Source organism: Astatotilapia calliptera, chromosome 3 (assembly GCF_964374335.1).
Source record: "Astatotilapia calliptera chromosome 3, fAstCal68.1, whole genome shotgun sequence".
Taxonomy (NCBI): Eukaryota; Metazoa; Chordata; class Actinopteri; order Cichliformes; family Cichlidae; genus Astatotilapia; species Astatotilapia calliptera.
The window spans coordinates 12,199,879-12,219,251 of record NC_137424.1 but is presented as its reverse complement, the minus strand read 5'-3'; the positions used below and the strand labels follow the sequence as shown (position 1 = coordinate 12,219,251).

Genomic DNA, 19,373 nt, shown 5'->3' with positions numbered 1-19,373 from the left:
CTTTTTGACGAACAGCAGATGATGAAATCCTCTTTATTGTAGAAACTGTCCCTAAGCTATTGTTGCTCATACTTACTGAGGTCCCTAGCTACTTCCTTACTATGTCAGTAAACTTTTTTGAAAAGGAAGCTGTTGTAGATTTAAAGAAACATCTTAATTGAAGCAAAGGCAAGAAAAAAAACTGGAATGAATTTTATGTGACTGTTCATATTAAAGCCAACAAGTGAAAATCCAAAAACGGCTTCAATCCTTTGTATTAATGATCTCTCCCCCCCCTCTCTCTCTCTCTGTGTGTGTGTGTGTGTGTGTGAGTGTGAGTGTGAGTGTGTGTGTGTGTGTGTGAGTGTGAGTGTGAGTGCGTGTGTGTGTGTGTGAGTGTGAGTGTGAGTGCGTGTGTGTGTGTATGTGTGTGTGTGTGTGTGTGAGTGTGAGTGTGAGTGCGTGTGTGTGTGTGTGAGTGTGAGTGTGAGTGCGTGTGTGTGTGTGTGTGTGTGAGTGTGTGTGTGTGTGTGTGTGTGTGAGTGTGTGTGTGTGTGTGTGTGTGTGTGAGTGTGAGTGCGTGTGTGTGTGAGTGTGTGTGTGTGTGTGTGTGTGTGTGAGTGTGAGTGCGTGTGTGTGTGAGTGTGTGTGTGTGTGTGTGTGTGTGTGAGTGTGAGTGCGTGTGTGTGTGAGTGTGAGTGCGTGTGTTTGTTTTTTGTTTTAGGAGGACAATTTTCAAGACAAATCAAAGAGCTATGAGGACCCTCTGTTACATGAGGACATTTTGCTGTCCTCATAAAATTGACCTTTTAAAATGGTTTCTGGGCATGTTTTAATACCCAAAAAGTGTTTTTCTCAAAAGTCTTTGTAAACCAAAAACTTGACATATGTTGTATATTTGTGTGTCCGCCACTGACCCCTGTCGGTTGGAGTTGTCCCTGCATGCCGCACACACAAGCGCGGGAAATTATACACGAGCGCGGGAAATTATACACATGGCGCGAAATTGGAAGCTGCGCATGCGCATTTTAACATTACCCATTTACACCATTGATATTTACATCAATGATTTAGACCGACTGATTGATGGATGAATAGGAAGCGCCCAATTTTGGCAGAGTTTTGACACGCTTTGGAGAAAAGGTAAGAAGGTAATTATAAAACTTTTAAAAGACGGACGTTCTGACAGACACAGTGCTTCAAAGTAGGCACAGCCGTGGTGAGGCGGCAGGTGAGGGAACAACGAGGTACGGTGGAAAGCATACGGCGGAGAGCGCACCGCGGGGACCGGACCACGACGAGCGGAGAGCGCACCGCGGGGACCGGACCACGACGAGCGGACGGCGGAGAGCGCACCGCGGGGACCGGACCACGACGAGGTGAGGACGGCAGAGCGGGCCGGAGCACGCGGAACGGTTCACGGAGGTCACAGCAACACGCTGGTCGGGGATTCCCGGACTGTCCCAAGCACCGGGATGGTTTTTTTTACCCTGGCCTAATCTCATCACTTGTTTCAAGGTAAGAAATTACACAAGTGTGTGATGTTTCACTGAGTTTGAAAGAAGGCCTTTTTCACTACAAGATCACTACACTTGTTTAATGTAAAATGGCTGCTACTACTACAACTACTATAAGTACTACTTCTGTAACTAGTAACTACTACCTATTGTACTAATGGTAGGAGTAGTTGTAGTAGATGCAGTTGTACTAGCAGTAGTACTCACACCTGTCTTTTTTGTGGTAGTTGGAGCTGTTTTCCTCCTGTTCTGTTCTGAGATGATTATTTAAGATATTAAAAGATGATCTTTGCCCAAATACCAAGGAAACATTGGAAGGCAAATACAAATAAACTTTTTTAGATTCATGAAATTTAATTGAGACAGTATTGATGTCACTCTGCACACATTTGTTTATAAAATATTGTAAAAAAAACCAAACACCACATTTGTTTTGCTCTCTTATAGTTGTGTTGATGAAGCACATTATTCCTGAGAGATCTAAAGCTTAGTTTGACAGACAGGTTTAGGCTAAGTCAGAGTTAGGCTTTAGTTAAATTAGGATATTTAAGTATCTTTAATATCTGCAAGTGCATGCTTTCTGTTAAAACAACTCAGACATCAGCCTTGTCTGTGTCTGTTATGTGAATGTAATGAAAGCATAGAACTCAATTGAAACAGTTTCAGTATCCATGCTATTAGTGAAATAAGAAAAATTGGGTGGAGCATGTCAGAAACTTGACTTAATCAACACAGGTGGAACACAGTCAAGTTAATCTGCACAAATACAGCCTCGCCCCCATCCATTTATCTGTTAACCAGAATCCCTCCAGCACTCATCACCAAACTAAAATAACCTTAAACTAATAATACGCTAACATGGGGGGGGGGGGGGGGGGTGCTTCTCATTCAGGCTTTACTAATGCCCTTGTAAGCATAAAGGCTTGAAGTTTTGATGTGGTTTACATTTTTATCTTATTTCCTTAGAAAATCATGTCACGGAGAACTACTCCCCTTCAGGATGCCATTAATCACATCCTTGCAAGAAGAGACAAGAATTCAATGTTAGAAATCAAATTTATTAATTCAGTTAAAGGTGAGTGACTTTGACACACTGCAGGCTAGACTGAGGGGTTACACATCACCAGTGGTGACCTGTACAAACATCAATATAAATTAAAATGAAAGGTATTTTAATAATAATTTAGTTATTAGCGAGCCTGGCTATTTATGTTTTCTGCACTTGGACATGTTTTCTTTATTATATATGTAGAATTGAAAAAAGCACAACATTGCATACTTGTTATTTACAGATATACATATTTAATGAATTGATTATTTGCAGTGCTGCCACACCTGTGTCTCTAATATGGTTGTTTCTTCAGGTCGTGGCATCTTCACATTAGCCAATTTCAAACAAGGAGACTTCGTGGTCGAGTATAGAGGGGAGCTTATTGATGCAACTGAAGCTGAACACAGACGTAACCTGTACCCCAGCGCATGTTCAGTCTTCATGTTTGACTTCATATGGAAGCAGAAGACATTGTGGTAAATTCAAAATGACTGAATGTTTACATTTCTATTGCAAGGTCAGGATTTCTGAAGCAAACATCTCATATTGCTCTTTAACGAGTCCTTACCTCTGGTACCCGGCCCCGTCAGTCCCCAGAATCTATAGAAGGGGGAGTGACGGACCCGTGGAATAGCGGGATCTCATTCTTACTAAGGCTCCGTCATTTCCCGGTGACCCTGTGGTCCCCGGGAACTCTCGGTACTGGGGACTGACGGGACTCCCACATATGCTGAGGGCCCGTTAGTCCCCATATTCAGCCTGTGTGTGCCTTCTCTAATACACACTCACGGGCGTAATGTACGGGGTTAGAGGGGTAATAATATAAGCCTACATCTTACAGCTAAGACAGTGTGCTCACGCTGCTGTGAAGATTTAAAATATAATATAGAGATAGAGAAAATAATAAGAGAAAATTCAAATGGCCAGGGCTGAATGAGCGCCCATGTGTCTGTGCGCATTTGGCACATGTGGACACGGAGACCCGTGCACTGTTATACTGTGTCCAAAACTACTGTATAATATGTACAATGCCAAAATAGTACATGTCAAGTGTTCTCTGCCTGTGAGGTAGGTAGATGGCTTGATGGATCGGTGAAAAACCTTTCAACACAAAAAATAAAGAACATTTCATTAATCATTCAGATAAATTAAATGCATTATACAGAAATGAAATAAAAATATACACTTCAGTAAAGCCACTTTTGTCTAAACTATCATTTATCCTAGTTTTAGTTTTACATTCATTAGTTTTTGAATCAGAGGTGAGTAATTTCAAACAACAAAGATGAAATAAACTGTGGTCTACCTTGCATTTTTTACACTTTCTGTAACAATTAAATTTTTAAAGTATACATTTTAGAGTTTACAAATATTTTAATAAAGACTTTAACCAAGGATTTTCTTTTACAAAGAATTATTTTCCTTAAATTAAACCAAACATATTTACACTAGTTTTAAGATTTAACCAAGGATTTGGGGTAATTACTTTTAGTATTAATTAACATAAGTGTGGGAAACACTATCTACATAAACAATCTTTTCAAACTTAAACATTTTAATATCAATATAATTTTTTAAACTTAAATGCAGTAACTATTTCCCAAAGCATAAATACATTTCCACAATTGAGCTTCCATATTTCCCAAACATAAGCAGCAAATATGAGTCCGAGCTTACCGATAGCCCGTCTAACTCAAAGTCTTCCTCACAGTGGAAAGTGGATTGTGCTTGGTTTGCTGTCCTCTCAGTATGTCACACTCGGGTCAAATGACTGCTGCATGCATTTTAAGGTCTACTAGGCACGCCCGCCCTTGATTGCTCTAATTCAACTCACCTGGCAGAGCAGTGCACACCAGGCTGCGCTTAGCTGTAGATTGCACAAGGTCTAATCAGTGGCCACGCGCAAGCAGCAGCACAGAGCAGGTAGTGGGCAAGAGGAGGAAGAGAAGAGAAGAGTAACAGCCACACCTACTAGGTCAGCGCAACAGTACAACAAAACCACGTTTAAGCTCTAAGCACAAGTAGAAGCGCAAACACTTATCTCAGTCAGAAAGCAACGCGTCCTTGACTGATGGACGCAGTTATAAACTATGCATTTAACAACTAAACTTGTATTGGATGTTGTGTTTGTGTTGGTGCTTAAAAATTATAGTATAGTTCATAGGCGTGTCACTATAAATGTTTGTTTGATGTATGTTTCCAAATTTGCAGTATTGATGGAGCACTTGAAGATGGGTCATTTGGGCGACTAGTAAACGATGAACACAGGACACCAAATTGCAGAATGAAGTTGATTGAAGCAGAAGGGAAGCCACATCTCTGCCTTTTTGCACTGAAGGAAATTGCGGCAGGAAGTGAAATTACTTATGACTATGGTGGGAAAGAATGGCCCTGGCGGAAAAAGGTGGGTCATTTAAAAAAAAATTTCCCCTATGAATTGTTGTTTAAAACCTACATATCTAGATGTCACAATTAGGGATGCAACTAACGATTATTTCAATAATCGATTAGTTGTTTCAGCCCTAGTCACGATATTTAAATGTCCTCTTGGTGGTATTCAATCTGGTTTAACTAAATCTTGAATTTGTATGACTTTCCCAAGTGATGATTGCAAGCTTATCTGTTTTGTGTCCCCTTAACAAGTGTGTTTTTCTGAGTGGCCACACACTGGAGGTGAAACAGTGAAAGCATCAGTTTGAGCTCAGATGTCATTATGAGGCTGATGGACAGTGTCCTTGTAAACCTTGGGTTTTTCTGTGTCAGACATATACATGCACCTTTTACTCACAGTCACTTTAGCTTCTTAGTATTGTCTTACTTTGGCTTCACTTAACTAGGTAAGGGTTAATCACTCTGTTTCCTTGCAGTTAGGGTGAGAGTTAGAACTGTATTTAACTGAAGGTGAAACAGAAAATGCTTAACTATGTGTGTGTGTCTGACACAGACAAACTCAAGGTATGTGAGAACACTGCCCTGACATCTGAGCTCAAACTGAGTCTTTCATTGTTTCATCTCCAGTGTTTGGCATACTCAGAAAAACACATGGGTTGAGGGGACACTGGTTAGAAAAGACCACTCGTAGTGGATTAAATACATTTCCACTGTAGCTGCCAGATGTTTACAATATTTGTTCTACTTTTCATACCCAGCTAAAGATCGCAAGCATCCCTTCTGGTCAACAGTGTGTTGCAGAGCCTATTGCCCATGACGTGGAGCACCATGTGATCTCTACAGACTCATTCACAGGTGAGTCCCTGCTTGAGTAAGCACCAGTGTTGAGAAGGTTACTTTTAAAATGTATTCCATTACAGATTACATGCCCCAAAATGTATTCTGTAACGTATTCCGTTGCGTTACTCAATGACGGTAACGTATTCTGAATACTTTGGATTACTTAATATATTATCATGCCTTTTACAACAACGTGAATTTGTTGCTGTGTGATTTATTACTATTACTGAAGGTCCGCGACTCCGAACTGTAGTAAAGGGACCTCTGACTAATACGGCGGGGTCCCTGTCGGCTCGTAGCTGAAAAATAGCTTTACTTTGTTGTGTGGGTCAACTTTTCTTGCGAGAGACAGAGAGAGGCGTTGAAAGGCTGCTCCAACGGAACTTATTGTTTTCGGAGGAAAACAGGAACACGGTGTACAGTCGAGTCTAAATAGCTTACTTACAACTGGGCTGTCAGGCTCTCTTCTTGGCTGCAGTGGTTATTATTATATTTACATGCTTCCAGCTCCCGTTTTTCCTCGACGACAACTCGTACCTTTCTACTCCCCTTTTTCTCCCTCCTAGCGCTCACAGACCCATAACGTGTATGGCAGTCCATTCTCCCTGCAGCACGGACTACACTGCCCATGATGCTACATTCTTTAGAGCTATGCTTGTAGCATTCTGCCTGTTAGCTTAGCACAACAACAACGAAAAGGCGCTCTCTCTCACCCAGGAAACACACAGTCGCAGAGAGAGAGAGAGAGCATCGCCCTGTAACCATGGCAACCGTAACGCTGCCGCCTGGAACAACAGAACGTAGCTGTCAAACAAAACCCAAACAGTCCTAACCCGCGACAAAATGAAACAGGAAAGTACCCCAGTGTAATCCATTTATTTCAACAAAGTAACTGTATTCTGAATACCACCTTTTTAAACGGTAACTGTAACGGAATACAGTTACTCATATTTTGTATTCTAAATACGTAACGGCGGTACATGTATTCCGTTACTCCCCAACACTGGTAAGCACTACCTGTTAAACCCTGGGGTCTTGCAAAGCACTATGCCTCCATGTCTTGTGTTCTCTTCTACAGACAGAGAATTAAGAGCAGAGTGTCAGTCATCTAGACCTACAGCAGACAACTCTGAGCATGAGGTTAGCATGGATTCATCTGTTTACTAAAGATTGTATCAATGTGTAGTTTGGTAAATAGTGTGGTTTGTAAAGATCATGTTTATCAATTGATTACAATTATACTGCATGTACAGTCTTTAAACCATTGTAAGTACAGGTAGTCATCATTTAACATTGCATTTCCCTCTCAACATCATTTGGGTGTTTTAAGGTTTGACTGAGAGTGTCCCTCTTGATCAGATGGACACTGTACCATTGATGCTTGTTCATCTTTGCATCTTTTTAGGTGCATTCTGTTGGAGGTCAGCGTGGCACTTCTTCTCTGAAAGAGTTAATTGGTGAAGTTGGTGTCCAGTATCAGGAGTTGTCACCCCAAGCGTTCTCAGAAGAACTTACCAGTGGTCAGTTTTGAGTAAATGTTGTTAACTTCTGGCAATGCATGACATGCCTGAAGGTTTGCTGCATGAAAAATGTGCCAGTATTGGGACATTTCTGATGATTCTATAGTGTCTTGATGGATATTTTGAGAGTAGAATTGTAACAGTCAGGGATGTGAATTGATTGCGTTATGCGTAGATGTGTTTTTTTTGACTTAACGAAAGTCAAGCACTGAATCTCCTTATGTTCCCTTGTACAGAGAGCAAATCGAAAGAGGTGCCACAATCATCCAGAGCTGTGCCTAACGACTCTGCTTGTGAGGTGAGTTGAAATTGACCTTTGTTTTAAAATTGACCAATGGTTAGAAGTGTTATGGTGTTTACATGAAACCCCATTTTGAGTATTTTAGCAAACATCTGGCAGCGGTGGTGGAAATGTCCTCTATTTAGAACAGGAGGTCTTTTCTAACCACAGTGTCCCCTTAACAAGTGTGTTTTTCTGAGTGGCCACACACTGGAGGTGAAACAGTGAAAGCATCAGTTTGAGCTCAGATGTCATTATGAGGCTGATGGACAGTGTCCTTGTAAACCTTGGGTTTTTCTGTGTCAGACATATACATGCACCTTTTACTCACAGTCACTTTAGCTTCTTAGTATTGTCTTACTTTGGCTTCACTTAACTAGGTAAGGGTTAATCACTCTGTTTCCTTGCAGTTAGGGTGAGAGTTAGAACTGTATTTAACTGAAGGTGAAACAGAAAATGCTTAACTATGTGTGTGTGTGTCTGACACAGACAAACTCAAGGTATGTGAGAACACTGTCCTGACATCTGAGCTCAAACTGAGTCTTTCATTGTTTCATCTCCAGTGTTTGGCATACTCAGAAAAACACATGGGTTGAGGGGACACTGGTTAGAAAAGACCACTCGTAGTGGATTAAATACATTTCCACTGTAGCTGCCAGATGTTTACAATATTTGTTCTACTTTTCATACCCAGCTAAAGATCGCAAGCATCCCTTCTGGTCAACAGTGTGTTGCAGAGCCTATTGCCCATGACGTGGAGCACCATGTGATCTCTACAGACTCATTCACAGGTGAGTCCCTGCTTGAGTAAGCACTACCTGTTACAGTTTTTGCCCGTTGCTTGAACACTATAAACCCATGCTTAGACTAAAGTAACACAACGTGAAGCTGTTGTTACCATACCTCAAACACATGTACCCCTACCTTAAACAAAAGCGCTGCTTTGCACCCCAGTTCCAATCATGCAACACACCTACTCCTTTAGGCAACACACATGGTCCTGCATGCTACACTCTATTTCATACATAAGACACTTCGCTCACAAAATGAAATCTCAGGGTGCCATTCGGAAAACACATGTATCCAAAATACAAAACACATCGGGTAATTGCAACCACTCAAATACACACCTGAAGGCACCTACTTGCAAAACCGAACACCAATTAGCCAACTACAAAAAGCCCTCAGCGTAGCCATTCCAAGAACTTTGCAAGCATGGATGGAGGGAGAGCAAGAGGATATTTACCCCGGTGCCTGGCGGGAGAGGACATTGCTTGCGATGTTGATGAGGTCCTGTGGCCAGACCCCAACAGACGGCGGGATCCATGAGCCCACGTATGCACAATTGTCATGGTTTTTTGTGTTTACAGTATAGTGTGTTGTCTATTGCAGTACTATTGTGTTGTTGTTGTTTTATTCGCTTTACCTGTATTCATGGTACTTCAATGTGCAGTATTGAGTAGGTCTATTTGCGTTTATGGTCGTTTGGAAATGTGTCCCCTGTAAATGTGCCTTCTGTATAAACAATGGAAATCAAGGACTGCAGTGTTTTATGTACAGCAGACTAGTGTGTTCCCCCTGATCTGTGAGTGTTTGCATATGGTGCAGGTATGTGTCATTTTGTCAACAGAGTTACATTTTGACAAAGGAATGTTAGGTTTTGACAGCAGAGTTTAGGCTTTGGGAGTAGAGTTCCAATTTGGCACAGATGTGAATGGTATATTTCCCAGTGTTGTGTCATGTGTACTTGTGTGTACAGTTTTGGCACAGCGAGCGGGGTTTTGCAAAATGTGTTCAAGCAGTGGGCAAAAACTGTAAACCCTGGGGTCTTGCAAAGCACTATGCCTCCATGTCTTGTGTTCTCTTCTACAGACAGAGAATTAAAAGCAGAGTGTCAGTCATCTAGACCTACAGCAGACAACTCTGAGCATGAGGTTAGCATGGATTCATCTGTTTACTAAAGATTGTATCAATGTGTAGTTTGGTAAATAGTGTGGTTTGTAAAGATCATGTTTATCAATTGATTACAATTATACTGCATGTACAGTCTTTAAACCATTGTAAGTACAGGTAGTCATCATTTAACATTGCATTTCCCTCTCAACATCATTTGGGTGTTTTAAGGTTTGACTGAGAGTGTCCCTCTTGATCAGATGGACACTGTACCATTGATGCTTGTTCATCTTTGCATCTTTTTAGGTGCATTCTGTTGGAGGTCAGCGTGGCACTTCTTCTCTGAAAGAGTTAATTGGTGAAGTTGGTGTCCAGTATCAGGAGTTGTCACCCCAAGCGTTCTCAGAAGAACTTACCAGTGGTCAGTTTTGAGTAAATGTTGTTAACTTCTGGCAATGCATGACATGCCTGAAGGTTTGCTGCATGAAAAATGTGCCAGTATTGGGACATTTCTGATGATTCTATAGTGTCTTGATGGATATTTTGAGTAGAATTGTAACAGTCAGGGATGTGAATTGATTGCGTTATGTGTAGATGTGTTTTTTTTGACTTAACGAAAGTCAAGCACTGAATCTCCTTATGTTCCCTTGTACAGAGAGCAAATCGAAAGAGGTGCCACAATCATCCAGAGCTGTGCCTAACGACTCTGCTTGTGAGGTGAGTTGAAATTGACCTTTGTTTTAAAATTGACCAATGGTTAGAAGTGTTATGGTGTTTACATGAAACTCCATTTTGAGTATTTTAGCAAACATCTGGCAGCGGTGGTGGAAATGTCCTCTATTTAGAACAGGAGGTCTTTTCTAACCACAGTGTCCCCTTAACAAGTGTGTTTTTCTGAGTGGCCACACACTGGAGGTGAAACAGTGAAAGCATCAGTTTGAGCTCAGATGTCATTATGAGGCTGATGGACAGTGTCCTTGTAAACCTTGGGTTTTTCTGTGTCAGACATATACATGCACCTTTTACTCACAGTCACTTTAGCTTCTTAGTATTGTCTTACTTTGGCTTCACTTAACTAGGTAAGGGTTAATCACTCTGTTTCCTTGCAGTTAGGGTGAGAGTTAGAACTGTATTTAACTGAAGGTGAAACAGAAAATGCTTAACTATGTGTGTGTGTCTGACACAGACAAACTCAAGGTATGTGAGAACACTGTCCTGACATCTGAGCTCAAACTGAGTCTTTCATTGTTTCATCTCCAGTGTTTGGCATACTCAGAAAAACACATGGGTTGAGGGGACACTGGTTAGAAAAGACCACTCGTAGTGGATTAAATACATTTCCACTGTAGCTGCCAGATGTTTACAATATTTGTTCTACTTTTCATACCCAGCTAAAGATCGCAAGCATCCCTTCTGGTCAACAGTGTGTTGCAGAGCCTATTGCCCATGACGTGGAGCACCATGTGATCTCTACAGACTCATTCACAGGTGAGTCCCTGCTTGAGTAAGCACTACCTGTTAAACCCTGGGGTCTTGCAAAGCACTATGCCTCCATGTCTTGTGTTCTCTTCTACAGACAGAGAATTAAGAGCAGAGTGTCAGTCATCTAGACCTACAGCAGACAGCTCTGAGCATGAGGTTAGCATGGATTCATCTGTTTACTAAAGATTGTATCAATGTGTAGTTTGGTAAATAGTGTGGTTTGTAAAGATCATAAAATATTTGGGTAACAATGTTTTATGTTTCATTTCATGTTTTTAATTTTTTCCAGTGTACAATTCATAGGCTGGTATTTGAATCGGTGAAACTTGACAAATGCGGGATATGCCATTCACCTTTGACAGCTATCAGATGGCACGGTCTAAGATGCAAGCGTAAGTGTATTATTTATCTTGTGTTAATTAATGCATTTTTTCACTATACCCTAAGTTACCATGAGTCAGGTCTACATTTTCATATGTAAAGAATAAAAAAAATCACTTCAAAGTTTTATCAATTCAAACCATTGCAATGATACACAGTGTAATGGCAGATACTATCACATATCATGCATTTGAGTTTGTCTGCTTAGTGTGGCAGAGAACAGAGAACATACTGTAATAATGTATATTGCCCTCTTACTCTTTGTTGATTAGACTGTTGAACTTTACAACTTTAAATCTTTGTTTCACTCTTTCAACATCAAGCTCATATAAGCTAAATGAGCATCTCACCGCGCGCAAGGCATGCCGGTCCGGGTCAAGGGTCACGACTACCCAGCATGCATTGTAAACAGTAAACACGGCCGCGTGTGATAGCGATATTGAATATTTTGAGCGTCCTAACGTCAATGTTTTAAAAGAATTTGGTACGAAACGGGGATACAGTGCTGCTGGGAAGAGAAAGAAAGAACTCGTGGCCCTCGCTTGGGCGTTTTCACTACAAAAAGCCCCTATAGTTTTAACAAAACAGCAGGAGCGGGAGGCTATGCTACCTTGGATATAAGTCTCTGCTCGAGATCGAGACTGACAGTTGTCAGATGACAATTCCAGATCCCTTAGAGCTGAGAGAAGGTTGGTACAATGAATCGACAGCTGCAAATAAACTTTCACTTTCAAAGCCTCATATCCGGAGCCATCAGCCTCTGTGGTGCCCGGAGACGCTATATCCATGGATGTATTAAAAGAACCAAGCCTATATCTGACAGAGAAATATAATTCAGCCTTTACATCGTGGGTAGTGGTGTACTCTGACCCGGCCGCGCCGTGCATGCGTACTGACAATGCTGATTTAGCTTATTTGTGATGTTACAATGCAAAAACCACAGTTCCTGATTTGATCTGTTATATAAAGATAAAGCAAAATGCACAAATGTTTAATTATATTTAAGAGAGTATCAACATGTATGAAGTAAACTGCCCTCAAGTCTGTTTGTCATTCTGTAATTACACATATACACACAAACTTGGAAGATGATGTTTTAATGATAATAAACCCGTTGAGTAAACATTGCATCAAACTTGCAAACTTCTTACAATGTCAATATAGGAAGCCCAGTAAGGTACTGGGTCTGATTAATCCAGACCTATTCCAATAGATCAATCAGGCAATTTGCAATACAAATGCTTGATGGTGTCTCTACACATTTTCAATGACTTTTTAGTAGAAGTCCTTTTCATCTCAATCCTTATTAATTAATGTAGGATAAACATTTTAGCTTTTCTGTTTCTCACTAGATCATTCTGCCAGAAGTCTTTGAGCCAAGAATGCATTCTGAAACATGGCCTATGTGGCCCATAATGAGTAGTTTGGTCAGGTCAATTTAAGATAATATATATATATCTGCTTTTTATTCTGAATTATGCGTTGGTTTTAAATTTACTTTATGCTTGTTTATATTTAGTGGTCTTAGTGAATATAATTTGTGACGTGTGGGATCGCTACTTTTTAAATTATAACTTAATGAATCATCGGTTGTTGTCTAATGCTGTGGTTTCTTTGTATTTGTAGAATGCCGTTGTGTGTGGCATAAGATCTGCCTCCAGACATCTTCAGAAGACTGGGATATGTCCGACGTAAGTGTACAGTGAAATTCAACCTGGAAAGACTCAGATATGGAGAAAGAATTAGACATGCTTTATTGAACATTAAATATTTGGCGGTCAGACCCCGGCGGGAAAACTGTTGATAAAAGCATTGCTGATTGAAGTAGGAGGTCTTCCCCCGGGGTCTGGACACTGGTGGTGGTATGGAGGCAGGGGGCAAGCATGGGGGTGCAGGGGTGGTGGAGGGATGCGAGGCCGAGCTATGGGTGAAAGAGCTTAAATGCCCGGATGCTGAATGGAGGCGTAGGTGCGAGGGAGCTCCGGATTGGCTGTGACGTAGTGAGCAGCTGAAGGGAGTTGAGATGATGATGATGATGGAGACGATGTGCAGGTGTGTCTCCCAGGTTGAATTTAAGCAGGCTTCATTATAATATAGTTAATATTGACGTAGATGCAGTTCGTGAAGATTGCCACATGTTGCTTGCTCTTCCTTTTTCTTTCATCACAAAATTATAAGGATAATCAGTTTTGTAAGTGTTGTCTCAGATAGAGAATTGAAAGCAGATAGATTTTGGACTGGATAGAGTGTAGAAGTTATGTGAGAGAGGCCAGAAATAAATAAACACATTGTAAAAATATTACTTAGATTTTATTATAATCCTTTGTATGAAATTGTTTTGTTTTTTTTACAATCTAGTCTCAAAGGTTTTACAAATTTTGATCTGTGGGGGTCATTGTGGGAGGGGCTCTGGGACCAGGTTAGGGCTAGTGTCTTAGTTTTTTTGTTTTGTGTTTGTTTTTTTGTTAATGTCATTGTTCAAAAAATATAAATTGAATATTAGAAATGGGACAAATATCAAAAAAAGTACTGAATCGATCACAGATTGCAAATTGATCAAGCAGAATCAAAATACTTGCACAAAATACATATCTGCTGCACATTTTCTTCTTTAAATCAGGAGGTATTTCTTAGTACTTTTAAGACCTCTAGAGACTTTGGTTTACGTCCCGAGCTCTGTGACGTGAACAATTTAGCATTTATCCTTCCCATGTTTATTTCTATTATTTAATCTATGCTGTATTTACGAACAGGGTGATGTCTCATCTGATGAAGAATACATCCCAAATTCTGCATCAGATTCAGAAAGCTCAGGAACAGAGTTGTCTATTGAGTTACCTGGACCATCAAAAAACTCCCATGCTGCTAGCATGCCTGATTTATGCGTTACTTTTGCTGAAAAAGAACAGACCATGGATGTTAAGAACAACTTTGAGCACATTTTGAATGATCTTGAAACTACTGATGATCTTCATCCCGACCAAGAACCAGACAGCTCAGAGTCATGCCAGCAGAAAACAAAAGATGCATGTAGCGAAAAGAGTACTGTGGATATGCTGTGCCAAAATGAATCCCCAACCAAGTCAACAAAATTAATCAAAAGCACAGTCAATTTTTGTTTTGTATGTGGAAAACCTCAAACAAAATTTGCACGTCATCTGGAGACGCATGAAAATGAAAATGCTGAAGTCGCCCAGGTGCTTCAGTTACCCAAATCATCAAAGGACAGAAAAGTTCATCTTGAAAGGTTACGAAACCTTGGTAACTTCAAGCACAACTCTGCTGTTAAAACCACAGGATCAGGTTGTCTTAAAGTGAAAAGGATCTCAAAAAAGAGCAGCAGCAGCGCTGAGACATACGAGTACTGCTTATACTGTAAGGGTATGATATCCAGAAAAGAAGTTTCTCGGCATATGAAAAGATGTGCTTTAAGACCAGAGAATAATGCTGAAGAGAAGCTGAAAGATAGAGTCTTTGGTATAGCATCTACTCAATCCACAATGTCTCAGCCAATTTCAAGTGAACTCTACTCAGTACTGGGCAAGATGCACAAGGATGATGTGTCTAGTGCAATAAGGAATGATCATTATATTATGCAGTTGGCTCAGTCTCTTTTTAATAAGCATGGAAGTGACAGATCAAAGCATGAGTATATAAGACAGAAAGTAAGGGAACTTGGGAGATTACTTGTGACTTTGCGTCACACAACAAGAATCCATAATATGGAAGAGGCAATAAAACCAGCCAACTTCTTTATTCTTACTAATGCTGTCAAGAGAGTTTCAGGTTTTGATACTGAAACCAGCACATTCAAAGCCCCAAGTTTGGCCCTGAAGCTTGGACATTCTCTCAGAAAAATAAGTGATATTATCATGTGTCGTGCTCTCATGGAAGAGGATCAAGAGGCGATCGATTCAATCAGGAGGTTTCACACACTTCATGAAACAAAGTGGTCTGAATTAGTTTCCCATTCAGCCTTATCAAACCTGAGTGAGGCAAAATACAACAAGGTCGACAGCCTTCCACTGACCAGAGATGTTCAGAAGCTGCAGTTATATCTTGGTCAGCAAGTGGAATCGGCTAGGGAGAAACTAGGTGATAACCCAACAGTAGGAACTTATGCAGCACTAGCAAAGGTGATCCTTTGTCAAGTGATTTTGTTCAATAGGAGGAGGGAAGGTGAAGTAGCACGTATGACTGTCAAAAATTTTGAAGATCGTGACATGTCCAAACTAAACGATGACATCAGCTCTGGGCTTACAGAAGTTGAGAAAAGGCTTTGCCAACAGTTTGCCAGAGTGGAACTGAAGGGGAAAAAAGGACGAAAGGTGGCTGTGATCCTGACTTCTGATATGACCGATAACCTGTCACTCCTCGTTAGTAAGAGGAAAGAGTGCGGGGTATCTGAAAACAATATGTACCTTTTCGCCATTCCTTGTAGTGATGGTCACTACAGAGGGCAGTTTGGTCAGTTTGCAGATGCTTGCGGAGCTGAACATCCTCAGAACCTCAGATCAACTAACCTTCGCAAACAGATTGCCACGATAAGCCAAGTCATGAACTTGAAAGATAATGAACTAGACCAGCTGGCCGATTTCCTCGGCCATGACATTAGGGTCCATAGAGAATACTATCGACTGCCCCAATCAACAATTCAGCTGGCTAAGATCTCCAAGTTGCTCATGGCCATGGAGAAGGGAAGTGTGAAGGATATTCAAGGAAAAACTCTGGATGAAATTGGTGGTATGCATGGTTTATATGTTGTTAAATCGGCTTGGTGTTTGTGAATATGGTTGGTCTAATAACATTTTTTCAATTTTATAGATGACATAGATGGGATGGCTACTGGATCACAGCAACTCCCTGATGCTTCCACATTGCGAGGTACTGAAATTATTGTATTCTGTGTTATAGACTTTGCAGTTGTATTGATAAAATATTTAAAATTTACATTTTATATATATATTTTAGATAATGTTATTGCAGTTCTGTTTGTACTTTGCTGTGTAGTTAATACCATTTACAGTGAGGAAAGTAAGTATTTGCTATTTTGCAAGTTCTCCCACTTAGAAATCATGGAGGGATCTGAAATTTTCAGCGTTGGTACATGTCCACTGTGAGAGACAGAATCTAAAAGAAAATTCCGGAAATCACAATGTATGATTTTATTAAAATATTTTTGTATATTACTGCTTAAAATAAGTATTTGAACACTTGCTTATCATGCAGATTTCTGACCCTCAAAGACCTGTTATTCTGCTTTTAAACAGTCCAACTACACTCTGCTCATGATTCTAATTTAGCAGCACCTGTTTGATGCCGTTAGCTTTCATAAAGACACATGTGCACCCCACAATCTGTCAAAAGTGTTGCAGCAACATGAGTAAAACCAAAGAGCTGTCCAACGACACAAGAGACAAAACTTTAGACCTTCACAAAGCTGGAAAGGGCTCCAGAGACACTGCCAAGCAGCTCGGTGCGCGACAGTGCGTGTGCACGCATGTGCGTGTGCGCGATGGAGTGCGTGCGCGATGGAGCGCGTGCAGGTGACTGTGCGTACCCTCTGCAAGACTCCTGCAGGCGCCCCTGAATGGAAGAGGCTAATGTCTTCCTCGGACTGGAGCCCCACGTAAGATCTCAGCTCGTGGGGTGTCAGTGATGCTAAGAAAGGTGAAGAATCAGCCCAGAACTACACGGGACGAGCTGGTCAATGACCTGAAGAGAGCTGGGACCACCGTTGGCAAGGCTACTATTAGTAATACACTGAGACGTCATGGTTTAAAATCATTCATTACACTGAAGGTTCCCCTTCTTAAGCCAACCCATGTCCAGGCCCGTCTGAAGTTTGCCAGGGACCATCTGGATGATCCAGAGTCATGGGAGAAAGTCCTGTGGTCAGATGAGACCAAAATAAAACTTTTTGGCCTAAACTCCATTGTTGGGGTTTGGAGGAAGAAGAAGGATGAGTCTCATCCCAATAATACCATCCTACAGTGAAGCATGAGGGTGGAAACATCATGCGCTGGGCTGTTTTTCTGCACAGGGGACAGGACCACTGCACTGTATTAAGGAGAAGATAAACGGGGACATGGATTGTGAGATTTTGGGCCAAAACGTCCTTCCCTCAGTCAGAGCATTGAAGATGGGTTCTGGCTGGGTCTTTCAACAAGACAAAGACCTGAAGCACTCAGCCAGGAAAACCAAGGAGTGGCTCCGTAAGAGGCATTTCAAGGTTCTGGAGTGGCCTCACTAGTCTCCAGACCTCAGTCCAATAGAAAATCTGTGGATGGAGTTAAAAGTCTGTGTTGGCCCAAAACATGACAGATCTACAGAAGATCTGTGTGGAGGAGTGGGTCAAAAGACCTTCTGCAATGTGTGCAAACCTGGTGAAGAACTGCAGGAACTGTTGGGCCGCTGTAATTGTTAACAAAGGCAATATTAATATAGTTTGACTCAAGTGTTCAAATACTTATTTTACAAAGAAATATACAAAAAACTTGTTATAAAATCATACAATGTGATTTCCGGAATTTTCTTTTAGATTATGTCTCTCACAGTGGACATGTAGCTATGATGAAAATTTCAGAGCCCTCCATGATTTCTGAGTGGGAGAACTCGCAAAATAGCAGGGTGTTCAAATACTTACTTTCCTCACTGTATGTATTATATATATATATATATATATATATATATATATATATATATATATATATATATATATATATATAATTTATTTATTTTTTTTTTTTTTGCTAGAAAAATCTATCAATGACAATGAAGAAATATTAACTTCTGTGACTTCTGATTTGCCTCACTTCTCCGAGACTGCAGCTCAAGGTACATTTTCAATGCTGTACTCAAAGTTTGCCCAACATATCTTATGTAATGAGCTGGGATCTGTGAGTTAGTCTTGTTCAGAGACAAATCCAGTGAAATGTGCAGTAACGTATTTTAACAGCGCACATCACGTATGATAAAGATGCTCTCTTGTTTCATTAATGCCACTTGCATCTCTGTTTTTCATTGCATTAAAAATGAAATCAGACTTTACTATTAACACTACTATGCTGATTACGATAACCTGGGATTGTGTATAGAACAATATTACTAACCATCAGTACATTTTTACATGGTCAATTGTTAGTAGTTCCATTCCTAATTGTGACACTAATGCTTTATGAGTAGTATTTTGATGCTTCATCAGTTTTGGCCAAGCAAGATTTGGCCTGTGCAAAATCTACATCATTTCCCAGTAAACTTATTACCCAAGGTATTGTTGACTTCATCCAGTTCAGCACCATTGCCATGTGTATAGTTAGTATAATAGAACTGGCTGTCACTGTCCCCTCTGTGCCCATGGTGTTTGATTGGTAGGCAGAAAGCCTCTTTAAGCCCATACATTTATACTGTGCAATATTTTTTAGATGACCAGGGGAATGATGCCTGTGTGACTTCTGGTTCACCTCCTGTCCCTGACTCAGTTACTAAAGGTATGATCTAAATCAGATGCCATGTCCATCACTAGGCACTATGTGCAGTCAACACCAACATCATGTGGTTAGACATTATATAACATATAAAGAAGCTGAATGTATTTTGTGCTTACCAAGCAGTGTGATGAACTATCATGTTAATGAAAACAATCAAACTTTAAATTTTATCAGGTCTACAGTCTATTTATTATCACACACAATTTGTTTAGACAAGTACCAGCTTGTTTTCACAGTTTTGAACACCATCTCTACCTACAAGTGCATCTCACATGATCTTTTTAAACTTCAAATTTGTTTTGTTTTATTGAACAGGTTTATGTGTTTCATCAAGGCGGTGTGTGAAGAGACCATGGTCTGAGGAGGAGATAGGAGCGGTGATGAAACATATGAAGCCTTTTATTGAAAACGGTATCACTGTCACCAACCAGCAGTGTCTGAAGTGCAAAGAAAAGGAACAACCTATCTTGGAGACGAGATCTATTCAAAACATTCGAGATTTTGTGCGCAACAGAGGACTGGCCTTTAAAAAAAAAAAATAAATGTTAA

The 19,373-nt window shown here is 40.6% G+C and overlaps 2 protein-coding genes across 9 annotated transcripts in view; one reads left to right on the top strand and one right to left on the bottom strand.

The window, feature by feature from the left end:
* The window catches only part of LOC145419296 (protein NLRC3-like), a 79,764-nt gene that overhangs the window by 4,445 nt on the left and 55,946 nt on the right, over positions 1-19,373 (bottom strand). The window lies entirely within an intron of this gene.
* LOC145419250 (uncharacterized) overlaps positions 747-19,373 on the top strand; it is an 18,884-nt gene continuing 257 nt past the window's right edge. The window contains exons 1-21 of one of the 5 annotated variants that reach the window (XM_080298045.1): positions 759-1,497; positions 2,463-2,571; positions 2,861-3,023; positions 4,759-4,951; positions 5,697-5,793; positions 6,857-6,918; positions 7,184-7,298; positions 7,535-7,596; positions 8,273-8,369; positions 9,451-9,512; positions 9,778-9,892; positions 10,127-10,188; positions 10,896-10,959; positions 11,048-11,109; positions 11,243-11,345; positions 12,961-13,025; positions 14,088-16,077; positions 16,159-16,218; positions 18,091-18,171; positions 18,759-18,824; positions 19,140-19,373. The exon at positions 19,140-19,373 is cut by the window's right edge and continues 257 nt beyond it. In XM_080298045.1, the coding sequence (XP_080154171.1) occupies positions 2,469-2,571; positions 2,861-3,023; positions 4,759-4,951; positions 5,697-5,793; positions 6,857-6,918; positions 7,184-7,298; positions 7,535-7,596; positions 8,273-8,369; positions 9,451-9,512; positions 9,778-9,892; positions 10,127-10,188; positions 10,896-10,959; positions 11,048-11,109; positions 11,243-11,345; positions 12,961-13,025; positions 14,088-16,077; positions 16,159-16,218; positions 18,091-18,171; positions 18,759-18,824; positions 19,140-19,366 (3,849 nt within the window). In that variant the 5' untranslated portion in view covers positions 759-1,497; positions 2,463-2,468 and the 3' untranslated portion in view covers positions 19,367-19,373. Of the gene's footprint in view, positions 1,498-2,462; positions 2,572-2,860; positions 3,024-4,428; positions 4,523-4,758; positions 4,952-5,696; positions 5,794-6,856; positions 6,919-7,183; positions 7,299-7,534; positions 7,597-8,272; positions 8,370-9,450; positions 9,513-9,777; positions 9,893-10,126; positions 10,189-10,862; positions 10,960-11,047; positions 11,110-11,242; positions 11,346-12,960; positions 13,026-14,087; positions 16,078-16,158; positions 16,219-18,090; positions 18,172-18,758; positions 18,825-19,139 lie in introns of those variants that run through there. The other 4 variants (XM_080298044.1, XM_080298046.1, XM_080298047.1 and 1 more) reach the window with 4 other exon arrangements.